Here is a 13,917-nt window from a genome sequence, read left to right as displayed (position 1 = left end):
TATCGGAGTCCGAGGAAATGAGGAGACGGATTTGCTTGCGAAGTCTGCAACTGAATTAGAGAGCTTGGATGTTTTAACTGTTCCTTATACGGATTTATTTGAATCTTTAAAAAAAAGAATGTGTTCAAACACTAAAGATTTTATTGTTGAACAAGGCCTTACAAAGGGTAAAATCTACTTTCAAAATTATTACTCTAATAAAAAAAAGACTTGGTTTAATTGTAATTGTCTTAGTGAAAGTCTTAATCACGTTCTATGGCAATGTCCTCTCTATATATCGCAAAGATCGAAATTACTCAAAAAACTTTTTAAAATGAAAATATATCTGCCCTTGTGTGTGGAAATGTTTTTAATCAAGCCTAATATTGTGGTGTGTAATCATATTGTAAAATTTTTAACAGAATGTAATTTGAAAATTTAAATTCCGGAATTATCAACATTGTTTTCCACTAAGTGGCCTGACTTAGCAAAAAAAATTCTTCTTTATTGCAAACGCTCAAGAAATTTGGAATTTAAAGTATTTGTTGCCACAAACAAAGATTTAATCGATGCTGGTATGACTTAGTTTATCAGTCATAAATTTAAATTTATATATAAAGAAGAAAAAGTAACAAAAGAAGAGATCTCGAATAATTTCATTTTACATGTAAAGGAAGCAGATGATTTAGAAAAAGCACAAGAAGAGTTTGAAGAATGGCTGAAGAAGCGTGATGTCGAAGTTCTTCCGTATCTAATCTGTACTGGCAAATTTGAAAATGCTCAATTTTATATTTCGTTAAATAACGAAAAATATGTTTATTTAAATTGCATCCAAGCAGTTGCAGACTGTTATAAATGCCTTACGGCCTTACACAGGCGGTCAAATTTCTGTGATTCTGTGTGGACATTCTTTGATCAGACGATTTATAATTTAACTTTCAAAAGAGCTAATTCTTTTGTGATCAAATTTATTTCCGAACTCAAAAAACTTAAATAACATTTGCAACTGTCGTGTTGATTAAGTTTTAATAACTTAATTTCAATTCTAACTTGAAACAAAATGGATTATATTTTGATATTGAATCACATTTTGGGGTTTATTTTGTCGCTTTATGGTGATCCAGGATTTCCTAGAAAAATTGTGCAAGATGTTATTAATTATCTGAAAACTTTCCTTAAAAATGTTTACCTACCATCTTTAAAAAAGGACCTATTAGACATTCTTCAGAACGAAAATATTTCACCTTACTCTTTTAATGAGATAAATAATTGTTTTGAAAGGTACACTTATGTTTTTGACGCTGTTGACACTGAGGTCAAACGTTTTTCGATTTTAAAAATACGAGGTCTTTTTCCCGATTTTCAAGAATTTTCAATCGGAAAAACATTTGAAAACACGATTGTCGGAAATGAAGAAATTTTGATTCCGCATTTAATGTATGGAATTCATATTCCACTTCGTTGTAGTTTAAAGCTTTTTCTTGAAATACCCGGTATATTTAATAGTATAACAGAATATGTTGAAATACTATCGAAAGAAACTAAAATTATTACAAATATAATTCAGGGTGAATTGTGGAGAACAAAATATGCGTTAAATTTTATTGTTGATACAGTTCTGCCTCTCTATGTCTTCTTTGATGACCTAGAATTAGGTAATCCATTAGGAAGTCACCGCGGGGTCAACAAATTCGGTGCTGTTTATGTAACAATCGCTTGTTTACCACCTCATATAGCTAGTCGCTTAAGTAGCATTATTTTTTCAACCATTTTTCATTCTTCAGAAAAAAAAGAAAGTAACAATGAAAACGTTTTCAAAACTCTCATTGATGAACTAAACTTTTTATTGTGGGTGATAACTTGGGCTTGAATGGAATACTGGGTTTCGTTGAATCATTTAATGACAAATTTTGCTGCAGAATTTGTACAATTTCTGCTGATGATTATTCTAAATTTACAACTGAAGACAAGTCTAAACTTCGAAATAAAAGTAATTACGAAAGAGACACTGCACTTAATGACGAAGGAGAAACTGGTATTAAAGAATCTTGCGTTTTCAATAAAATCAGAGGATTTCATGTTACCGAAAATATTTCAGTTGACCTAATGCACGATTTTCTAGAAGGTGTATGTGTATATGTATTAAGCGCTATATTATATACATTTATTTTTGAAAAAGAAAAATATACTTCACTTTGGAGGATCTAAATAATAGAATCAGAAATTTTGATTTTGGATCGGAAAACTCCAACAAACCCCCATTAATTAAAGTCAAACAAGGCAAGAAGAAACTTAATATGAAATTCTCCGCGTCCGAAATTCTTTGCCTAATTCGTTACTTGGGTTTAACTATAGGCGATCTAATTAAGAAATCTGTGAACACTGGAACTTATTTAAAAATTAACGTCGAATTTTAGATATTTTAATGTCACCAAGAGTGATTCGTACAGATGTGGAAGTTTTAAAACGCCTTATAAAAAATTTAAATGATGATTATGCAAAATTTTATGGTAATTTGAAAGCGAAATTTCACAATTTAACACATTATCCGGAAATTTTGCTAACTCATGGTCCCGTAGTCAAATTTTGGGGTATGCGTTTCGAGTCATATCATCGCTCACTGAAATCTACCACAGAATCAACTTCTTGCACAAAAAACTTATTGAAAACCATTGCCACTAAGCAAGCATTAAGATTGGGTCACATGGTTCTTTTTCCGGCATTTGATAAAACAATTAAATTTCGCTCTCTGAAGGAAAAAAATGAAAACAGTGAGATTTATGAACAGGTAGAGATTCAAAACTCCTTATATCACATCGGAACCTTTTTAGTCCTAAACATGGAAAATAGCGAAATTAAATTTTGCAAAATTAATAAGATAATTTATTTGCAAAATGATATTTATTTTGATGTTCAAGTATTCTGTTAAATATTCTGATTTACCTGCGATAGCTCCACTACTATTTGTTGTCAAAAATAAAACCCACTACATTGCATTGTTCCTCGTAACGGTTTGTAATTAAATGTTTACTAATTGTGGTATAACAAAAATTGGATTATTGTTATTAGTTATTATTGTTATTATTAAATTTAAGAATTATTTAATTATAAATAAATCTTTTAAAACATTCTAAATGTTAAACTTTATTTACATTCCAAATATAAAAGGACTATTTACTTGGTAAATAAAATCTAATTAAAAGTATATTAAATATTATATACCAAAATAAGTAAAAATATATAAATTAAAATAACAATGTTATGACAAAATGTCACGAATGTTCAAACTATCGAAAAAAAAGTTGTATAGATTTACAAAATTTTTATAATTTTTCAACATTCCATTAAAGTATTATAGGTAATTATAATTTTCTAATTTAATACTTATAATATTAAAAAAGCTAATAAAAAATTATTTTTTTGAAACTTAACTTTATTGAAGCAGTATTTAATAATTAAATAATAAATGTAATTATAATAATAAATATAAATATTATAATAAATAAATATAATATAAATAATAAATGTAATTACTTTAATAGAGATAACTATTTTAAGCACATAATTAATTATTTTTCGAGAAAAATATATTTTAAATGATATGTTATGAATTAAAATTACACATTAAATTAGTTTATAATAATAAAAATAGCAACAATAATAAGGTACAAAAAATTTATAATAAAATAACCTTGTACATAAAGTAAAATAAAATTTTAAATGACAAAATTTTTAATAACCTTTAATAAAATCCTATTTTTTATTAATTTGCAAGATTGGATTAACTTTTTTAACCTGAACTTCAAGTAGAAATTAATTACCAGATATAGAATTTATTTAATCAATTTCCATTTGCAGTTGACATTTGTATATTCAGTGTATAATGTCTTTAAGGTACAACATATGTACCTTACGCGTGAGAGAACAATATTACTAAGATTTAACAAAACATCACACCCAAAACTGATATTTCTGTTATCTATAGGTTAAGGTGCATTTAAATTACTAAGCATAGTTCAGAAGATAGTCAAAAAATTTTTCCGTGTAGTTAATTCTGCTGGCCATAGGATAATGTGCTTCAATTTTTCAAAGAGAAACAAAAAAAATGTCAAATTAACTGAAATATTTATGTTTACATGGCCTAAACACTCTCGTCATTGAAAAACTTTGAATACACTTTATTTTCGAACAGAATTTTTATTAATTTAAATTATTTTTATTATTATTTAAACTTCATGAACTTCATGAAGGTTAATAAATATAAGTTTTAAAATGTAAATTGATTAACATAGGAATATGAATGGACATAGACTTAAAATTAATGAAAATACAAATAGGAATAAAAATCCCATAGATGTTTTTTCAATTGGTGTTGACGTTGGAACGATTGTTGATGATTTCGGTTCGATTGCTGTTGTCGTTGGTTCAATTGTTGTTGATAATTGTTCCATTGTTGTTGACGTTGATTCGTTTGTTGGTTCTATTCCTGTTGGTTCGTTTCCTGTTGATATTGGTTCCTTTGTTGTTGACGATGATTCATTTGTTGGTTCGATTGCTGTTGCTGTTGGTTCCATTGTTGTTGACGTTGATTTGTTTGTTGGTTCTATTCCTGTTGATTCCATTACTGTTGGTTCGTTTGCTGTTGATGTTGGTCCCATTGTTGTTGACTTTGATTCGTTTGTTGGTTCTGTTACTGTTGGTTCGATTGCTGTTGATCTTGGTTCCATTGTTGTTGACGAGGATTCGTTTGATGGTTTCATTACTGTTGATTCCATTGCTGTTGATGTTGGTTCCATTGTTTTTGATTCGATTGTAGTTAATGTTGGATTAATAGTTGTTGATGTTGGTTCAATTGTTGTTGACGTTAGTCCGATTGTTGATGATGTCGGTTCGATTGCTGTTGATGTTGCTTCCATTGTTGTTGACGCTGATTCGATTGTTGGTTCCATTACTGTTGCTTCGATTGCTGTTGATGTTGGTTCCATTGTTGTTGACGTTGATTTGTTTGTTGGTTCTATTCCTGTTGGTTCCATTACTGTTGGTTCGATTGCTGTTGATGTTGGTTCCATTGTTGTTGACGTTGATTCGTTTGTTGGTTCTATTCCTGTTGGTTCGTTTGCTGTTGATGTTGGTTCCATTGTTGTTGACTTTGATTCGTTTGTTAGTTCTGTTACTGTTGGTTCGATTGCTGTTGATGTTGGTTCCATTGTTGTTGACGATGATTCGTTTGTTAGTTTCATTACTGTTGATTCGATTGCTGTTGATGTTGGTTCCATTGTTGTTGACGTTGATTCGTTTGTTGGTTCTATTCCTGTTGGTTCGTTTCCTGTTGATGTTGGTTCCTTTGTTGTTGACGATGATTCGTTTGTTGGTTCCATTACTGTTGGTTTGATTGCTGTTGCTGTTGGTTCCATTGTTGTTGACGGTGATTTGTTTGTTGGTTCTATTCCTGTTGATTCCATTACTGTTGGTTCATTTGCTGTTGATGTTGCTTCCATTGTTGTTGACGTTGATTCGTTTGTTGGCTCCATTACTGTTAGTTCGATTGCTGTTGATGTTGGTTCCATTGTTGTTGACGTTGATTCGTTTGCAGGTTCTGTTCCTGTTGGTTCGTTTGCTGTTGATGTTGGTTTCATTGTTGTTGACTTTGATTCGTTTGTTAGTTCTGTTACTGTTGGATCGATTGCTGTTGATGTTGGTTCCATTGTCGTTGACGATGATTCGTTTGTTGGTTCCACTACTGTTGGTTCGATTGCTGTTGATGTTGGTTCCATTGTTGTTGACGTTGATTTGTTTGTTGGTTCTATTCCTGTTGGTTCCATTACTGTTGGTTCGTTTGCTGTTGATGTTGGTTCCATTATTGTTGAAATTGATTCGTTTGTTGGTTCCATTACTGTTGGTTCGATTGCTGTTGATCTTGTTTCTATTGTTGATGACGATGATTCGTTTGTTGGTTTCATTACTGTTGATTCCATTGCTGTTGATGTTAGTTCCATTGTTGTTGACGTTGATTCGTTTGTTGGTTCCACTACTGTTGGTTCGATTGCTGTTGATGTTGGTTCCATTGTTGTTGACGTTGATTTGTTTGTTGGTTCTATTCCTGTTGGTTCCATTACTGTTGGTTCGATTGCTGTTGATGTTGGTTCCATTGTTGTTGACGTTGATTTTTTTGTTGGTTCTATTAATGTTGGTTCGATTGCTGTTGATTTTGGTAAGATTGTAATTGCAGTTACAGTTTCCTTATTTATTAATTCGTTTGGAATCAGTTTATTTAAGTTTTCATGTTTTAATAAATCTAAATATTTGTTTATGTGTAAACTGTAAAGAAAATTGTATTTTAAATTATTATTCTTGTTAGTTGTTGTAAAGTTGTTAATTCGAACAATGTCATCTTTTATATATAAAAGGTCTGCATCTTCGATATTTTCTAAACCGATTTTTGTTATTACAAATATGTGCTGATCTGGTGGTTGATCATTTTCAATATCTTTTATATTTTTTTCATTTATTAATATATGTGAGTATTTATGATAAAGTTGTAATTTATCATTGGTTTCGAATTGATACGTTTTATTTATACGATCGTTAATATTGTTACCATTAATTTTGTGTTCAAACTTAGTAATATTATTTCTGAATAATTTTACTGCAAAATAAAGTTCATTACCTATAGATGAATAGGGGCTTGTCATCTCCTGTTGAATAGAAAGCGTTTTCCTTTCGTAATTTATATCAATTTTTAAAAATAAATTACTGGTATTGTCGAGAGCATGTATAATGAAATTTCCTTTAAAGATATTAATAGGGTCAGCAATGTAGCGAAATCCATCGTCTTTAAATATAAAAGTGCTCCACATAATTATTTTTTTATTTAAATGTCTGTTATTGATAATTACATTGTTTGGTATATTATGGTAGATAAATAATTCGTCATTTTCTTGGAATGAAATTTTATTATTTTTAAATTCTGCAACTTTCTTCCCTTTGTTAATAATATATTGATGTATAAAATTATTTTTTCTCTTTACTTTAAAAAAAAAGTCAGTTAATATATTTATATTCTTTGAAACTTCTAATAAATAAATTGTCATTTTTCTGTAATCTATAAATATGCGTAGAAACAAATTGTAACTATTGTCTCGAACATTTATATAGTAATAAGGCAGATATGATAATTTATTTGTTTCTGTAACATTGATTTGTATTATCTGATTATTGTTTGCGATAACATGATATGACAATTTACTATTATACGACTTGTCATCTTTTGTTCCTGCAACATAAACTGTATAAACACCAGGTTTCAGGTCTAATTTTATCCATTCTTTATCAATTTTCAGACACTGATTATTTACATACAAACAAATTTTACTTTTTGTTAAAGAAATTGGAACAATATGAAATTTAACCTCAACCGAACTTCCTTCTAGTTCGTAAAACAATGTTAAGACAGATGTGTTTATAAATCGATTCTTAGTCATATTATACAAAGCAGTAGAGTTTATATTAAAATCCACTGCCGGCATTACAGCGCGTCCACTGGCACATAGTAATTCTAAATCTGAATATATTACGGGCATCCAAAAATCTTCAAATTTAATTACCTTCTTTAAGTAAGGTAATATGTTTACGTTATAAAGATCATAAAATATTTTCGCAATAGTAGGAAATATGTTTATATTGTTTTTCAACCTATCTACTGAAGAATAACCAATGTAGAATTTTCGTAATAATTGATCCGAGCCTTTATAATCAAAAAGACTCATCAAAAAAAGTAATTTTTCTTTTTCATTCCATGTGCTAACAGGAAAATTATTTTTATATTTGTGTATAAAAGATTCTTGTTCTGATCTATTTAAAGATAGCCTGGAATTCATTGTTTCGTTGTATTTTTGTTCGTAAAAAAGTGCAAATATCTTCCTCCACAAGAAGAATGTGTCTTTTAAACCGAACAAATATGTCTCAATGTTATAAAAACTTCCGAAGAAAGTTAATAACTCGAAACTTGAATTGCCTGTGGGTTGTAGCCACTCTATAATCTTGTTTTCAATTTTTATGAATTCATTATTAAAACGTATTTCATTATTGCATGATATATCACATGGTGAGTACATTAAAAATAAAATTATATGTTCATTTGAACTTCCCTCCTTTGAATAACATAAAAATTTTTGAGTGCCGACACCATATAATGAATCATAATATTGAAGTACTTGTGCCTGATTTCGTAGTCCCTTATATAGACTGATATTTGCATTTTTGATGTCAATAATTGCTTTAGCTGATAATAACATTTGAGTGTATTTGTTTTCTACAAATCCATATATTTTTAAATTATCGAAGAATTGAGACTCTTTTTTTCGTGTTGTATCAGAACTTGTATCAAAAGTCGGCAAAGGTAGCCAAAATTTTGTTGTAATTTTTACATTTACTTCGACTTCTTCAGTGTGGTATAAGTCAGAAATCATTGGGACACAATCGGATATGGCTTTTACTCTGTGTGTTGTTTGATTTTTAAGATTAATCTTGTAATTGGATTCTTCTGATGTTTGGGAAAGACAAAAAAACATTAAATCTCTAACATTTATTGAATTCGTTATTGTTAGTTCGAATTCCGTATCCTTTTTTATAATTAAACCAAAATGAGATTTATGATGATAAATTCGATCATACCATTTGATATTTTTACAGGGATTTTTACAATATGATTTACATAGTTTAACAATTGGCGTGATAGTTCTTTCTGTTTCCTGAAATGTAGTATAAATGGCGTAAAAAATAATGGAGTCACTAGCATTTGTTTTCATTTGTGGTACACTGAGAAAAATGTTTAGTCAGACCCTATTGAAAATCCCCACATGGGAAACCACATGGGAAACCACATGGGATCCTATGTCAAAAACTATGTAAAACCCCATTCCCCACATGGGAAACCACATGGGATCCCATACAAAAACTCATGGGAAATTGGGACAGGAATTGGCATAGGAAAATATCAAAACGAGGTTCCTCCATGTCATTTCCTATGTCAAATCTTATGTCAAATATCATGTTAAATACCATGTTAAATACTAATTGAGATCCTTTATCACTTTTTTGAAAAATTTTCCCATGTCAAACCCCATGTCATTTCCCAAGTAAAAACCTTTATCATTTTTTTGAAAAATTTTCCCATGTCATTTCCCATGTGAAATCTTTTATCATTTTTTTGAAAAATTTTCCCATGTCAAATCCTCTTTCGCCTTATCGAAAATACCCACATAGGAAAGCATATGGGAATCCACATGGGACACCATATGGGAATCCACATGGGAAATGGAATACGATTTCATGTGCATTCTTCCAAATGATAAAACAAATAGATTTAAGCATAGGAAATCATATAAGATTTCATATAGATTCTGAAATTTCAACCTAAGATTTCACATGGATTTACATATAGGAAACGATATAGGATTTTATTCGGAAATTTTTTAGTTGGCTGCTTTATGCAGGCGGCAGTTTACAAAAAAAATTAATTATTTGATTAAATATCAAATAATAATACTTCAACTCATCTGAAAATAAAAAAAAGTTTACTTTACTTCTGCCTTAGACTCTCAGCTTTTATAGTATTCCAGACTGATCTCAATTGTGAGAGAAAATATTTTCACCATCTGGTGGTGAAACAATGAAACTATAATGACGATCAACATCTATATTGAAATTTCCTATGTCATTTCCCATGTCATTTCCCATGTGAAATCTTATCATTTTTTCGAAAAATTTTCCCATGTCATTTCCTATGTGAATTCCTTTATCATTTTTTTCAAAAAATTTTCCCATGTCATTTCCCATGTGAAATCTTTTATTATTTTTTGGAAAAATTTTCCCATATCAATTCCCACGTCAAAGCTCATGTCATTTGCCATGTGAAATCCTTTATCGTATTCCATTTCCTCTGTGGATTCCCATATGCTTTCCCATGTGGGTATTTTCGATAGGGCGAAAGAGGATTTGTCAAAAAAATGATGAAGGATTTCACATGGGAAATGACATGGGAAAATTTTTCCAAAAAATGATAAGATTTCACATGGGAAATGACATGGGAAAATTTTTCGAATAAATGAAAGAGGATTTCACATGGGAAATGACATAGGAAATTTCAATATAGATGTTGATCGTCATTATAGTTTCATTGTTTCACCACCAGATGGTGAAAATATTTTCTCTCACAGTTGAGATCAGTCTGGAATACTATAAAAGCTGAGAGTCTAAGGCAGAAGTAAAGTAAACTTTTTTTTATTTTCAGATGAGTTGAAGTATTATTATTTGATATTTAATCAAATAATTAATTTTTTTTTGTAAACTGCCGCCTGCATAAAGCAGCCAACTAAAAAATTCCCGAATAAAATCCTATATCGTTTCCTATATGTAAATCCATGTGAAATCTTAGGTTGAAATTTCAGAATCTATATGAAATCTTATATGATTTCCTATGCTTAAATCTATTTGTTTTATCATTTGGAAGAATGCACATGAAATCGTATTCCATTTCCCATGTGGATTCCCATATGCTTTCCTATGTGGGTATTTTCGATAAGGCGAAAGAGGATTTGACATGGGAAAATTTTTCAAAAAAATGATAAATATTTAACATGGGAAATGACATGGGAAAATTTTTCAAAAAAATGATAAAGGTTTTTACTTGGGAAATGACATGGGGTTTGACATGGGAAAATTTTTCAAAAAAGTGATAAAGGATCTCAATTAGTATTTAACATGGTATTTAACATGATATTTGACATGGGATTTGACATAGGAAATGACATGGAGGAACCTCGTTTTGATATTTTCCTATGCCAATTCCTGTCCCAATTTCCCATGAGTTTTTATATGGGATCCCATGTGGTTTCCCATGTGGGGAATGGGGTTTTACATAGTTTTTGACATAGGATCCCATGTGGTTTCCCATGTGGTTTCCCATGTGGGGATTTTCAATAGGGGAGCAACCAAAATTTGGTTTGGTTAGCCCAACCAAATTTTTTTTGTTAGGTCAACAAAAATGTTTGGTTGATCAAACAGTTTCTTTTTGTAAAATTAAAAATTTTATTCTACCTTATCTCTTTTATTTATTTCATTATTTATTTATTATCAATTTAACATTGAATTTATATTTATCTAATTGAAATATTTGTGGACTTTGAAAAGTCGCATCTCCGCCTGGGATCGAACCTCTGTTTTAAAACTGAAGGTCGGGAGCTCTAACCACTGGACTACCCATCCTTGTAAGAAATTTAAGCTAACTGTTCTCTTAAGCTATGAGCTGAGAGCGAATCAAATTATTTGGTTGTCGCAACCAAATTTTGGTTAGGACAACAAACGATCATTTGGTTTTTTAGACCAAACTATTTTGTTGTGTTAACCAAATTATTTTGTTGTCGAAACCAAATTTTGGTTGGAATTTAAAAATGTTTAACGAAATCATTTTGTTGGCCTAACCAAATGTTCGGATGAGATAACTCTACGACTTTGTTTTAGCCAACCAAAATTTGGCTACAAGAACCAAAATTGCCTAACCAAACAATTTTGTTGCAAACACTAAATTTTTTTTCTCAGTGTAGAAAACGTAATAAAGAAACAATAAAGAAGTATAAATAAAAATGTAACTCTAACTAATTTTTTATTTAAGGGGTTACTCGCCCAGTGGGCACCGAGACGTCTGTTTTTGTCTGCGGACATCCTGGGACTTTGATAACAAGTTGTAAATTCAGATGTTCATTACATGAACATTTTGCTTCCTCTTTACGATCAGCAAAAAAATTTGCTTCCTCGTGGAGAATGCAAAATTTTATTGCCAAAATGTGAATTTTTGATTTTTTATCTTTCATTAATTCTTTAAATTTACCTCAAATGTATACTTTATATATATCGATCGATTCGTCTTGACGTAAGGAATACGATTTTATTATATATAACCTTAAATTTTTCTATTTAAAAATTTTTTCGATTAAAAAAAATTTTTTGGAAAAAAAGACGATAAAATTTTTTTTTTTGGTATTTTTCAAAATCCTTTGGTCAGATTTGAGATATTAATATGATAAATGAGCCTACCAAATTTTATCTAAATCCATTAAAACCTGTTAAAGTTATCTTCTAAACAAAAAAGGGATCCACACACACACACATGCATACATCCGGACAATTGATCAGGATCTCATATAACATGTTTCTATAAAGAAAAAAATTTGTTTCCGCCACTTTGAAAAGTTTTATAAACGAAAGGACTACAAAGCTTCCTCCACGAGGAAGCAATAATGTTTCGAAGACATCATAAAGACATCCAAAGAACATTTTTAAGACGTTTAATGTCTGACTAAAAGACTTCTAAAAGACATTCGAAAAGGACGTCTTTAGGACATCAATATATTTCCTTCAGAATATTTTCGAAGTTAAAATACATTCCCACATAGCACGGCTTTTTGCTGTGAGGTTACTGTGAGGATATCTGTAGGGTTTGTAAGGTTACCGTGTAAGCCTACAGTAAACTTGAGGTTAACTTAAAACTTCCGCCTTACAGTAAGCTTACAGAGTAAAGCTAAGGTAAGCTTACACAGTAAGGTCGTGGTAAGTTTACGTGGTAAGGTTGTGGTAAGCCTACACGGTAAGGTTGCTGTAAGCTTCTTTTTAGATTACTGTAAGGTTGATGTAAGGTTGCTGTAAGGTTACTGTAAACATAGAATGTTGTTAATAAATAAATTTTATTAATATTTATGCGCAGTAGTTTTCTATGGTACATACGGCTGCGCAGTAAATTTTATTTAACAAACCCTATTGGGGTTCATGAAGTACTTTACCAAATATATAATTTAAAAAAAAAAATTTATGATATAATATATATTATAATGTAATTATTTTTAATATATTTTCATATTACTTTATGTTCACAGTAACCTTACAGCAACCTTACAGTAACCTTACGGAAAGCTTACAACAACCTTACCGTGTAAGCTTACCACAACCTTACCACGTAAACTTACCACGACCTTTCTGTGTAAGCTTACCTAAGCTTTACTGTGTAAGCTTACTGTAAGGCGGAAGTTTTAAGATTACCTCAAGTTTACTGCAGGCTTACACGGTAACCTTACAAACCCTACAGATATCCTTATAGTAACCTCACAGCAAGAAGTTGTGCTATGTGGGTTAATTATTATCTTATCTTATTTAAATTTTGACTTTTGTTTTATTTCTATACGCGTATACAGAAATCAGGAATGAAAAAATCTTCCCGGACCTGGGATCGAACCTGCGATACGTTGGGTTGAAACTCTACGCCTTAAGTGTCGGAGCCATCCTAGACAAATAAAATCCTTTACAAAGTTTAGGAACTTATTTGTCAATGAAATGAATCAAACTTTTTACACCTTAAATTAAGTCCATGTATTTTGCATAAGTCTGTTCTTGTTTAATTGGTCTGATACCTTGCGCTTGAAGCATTGCACCTTAAGCACCTCAGCCGTTGAAGACGTACTTAGTAATAAGAGTAATATGAGGTGTATTACCGGTATTCAAGTGTACACGTTTTTAACTAGTAAATTCCCCCTCGGATTCATTTATGTTTTTTTTATTAACATTTATAAGTTAGAAAAATAAAATGATACATGATTTTCATAGGTTTCTTTTACGCAGATTACGAATCCGAAGTCGGAAATACTCCAGCATTTTAATTTTTTATTAAAAAAAGGTTTGAGTGATAAAAACATCCTTTTTTATGTTAACTTTAGAGCAATATAGAAAATTATCCTGAAAAGTTGCAAACTTTCGGTAGGCGTCGGGGATCAGCGTGTGCGTCACCCTTCCGACAGCGTCGTTTGTCCAACTCTCCTGCCACATACGGAGGGTTTCTCTTCTCACCCTACCCTTGATCCCTCTTCCTATCTCCTCCTCGTACACGGACAT

At 30.6% G+C, this 13,917-nt stretch overlaps 1 protein-coding gene across 1 annotated transcript; it reads right to left on the bottom strand.

Annotated features, from left to right (window-relative positions):
• Positions 1 to 3,408: 3,408 nt before the first annotated feature.
• Positions 3,409 to 13,917, bottom strand: LOC127286313 (mucin-2-like). Its single transcript, XM_051312698.1, has 2 exons — positions 13,778 to 13,917; positions 3,409 to 6,297 (listed from the first exon to the last, which is right to left on the bottom strand). The coding sequence occupies exons 1-2, from the start codon at positions 13,915 to 13,917 to the stop codon at positions 4,263 to 4,265; spliced, it is 2,175 nt and encodes a 724-aa protein (XP_051168655.1). The 3' UTR covers positions 3,409 to 4,262.

Source organism: Leptopilina boulardi, unplaced genomic scaffold, assembly GCF_019393585.1.
Source record: "Leptopilina boulardi isolate dan_hultmark-lab unplaced genomic scaffold, ZJU_Lbou_2.1 LbouV2_352, whole genome shotgun sequence".
NCBI lineage: Eukaryota > Metazoa > Arthropoda > Insecta > Hymenoptera > Figitidae > Leptopilina > Leptopilina boulardi.
The sequence above is the reverse complement of the archived record's forward strand: the minus strand, read 5'-3'. Positions and strand labels throughout refer to the sequence as shown.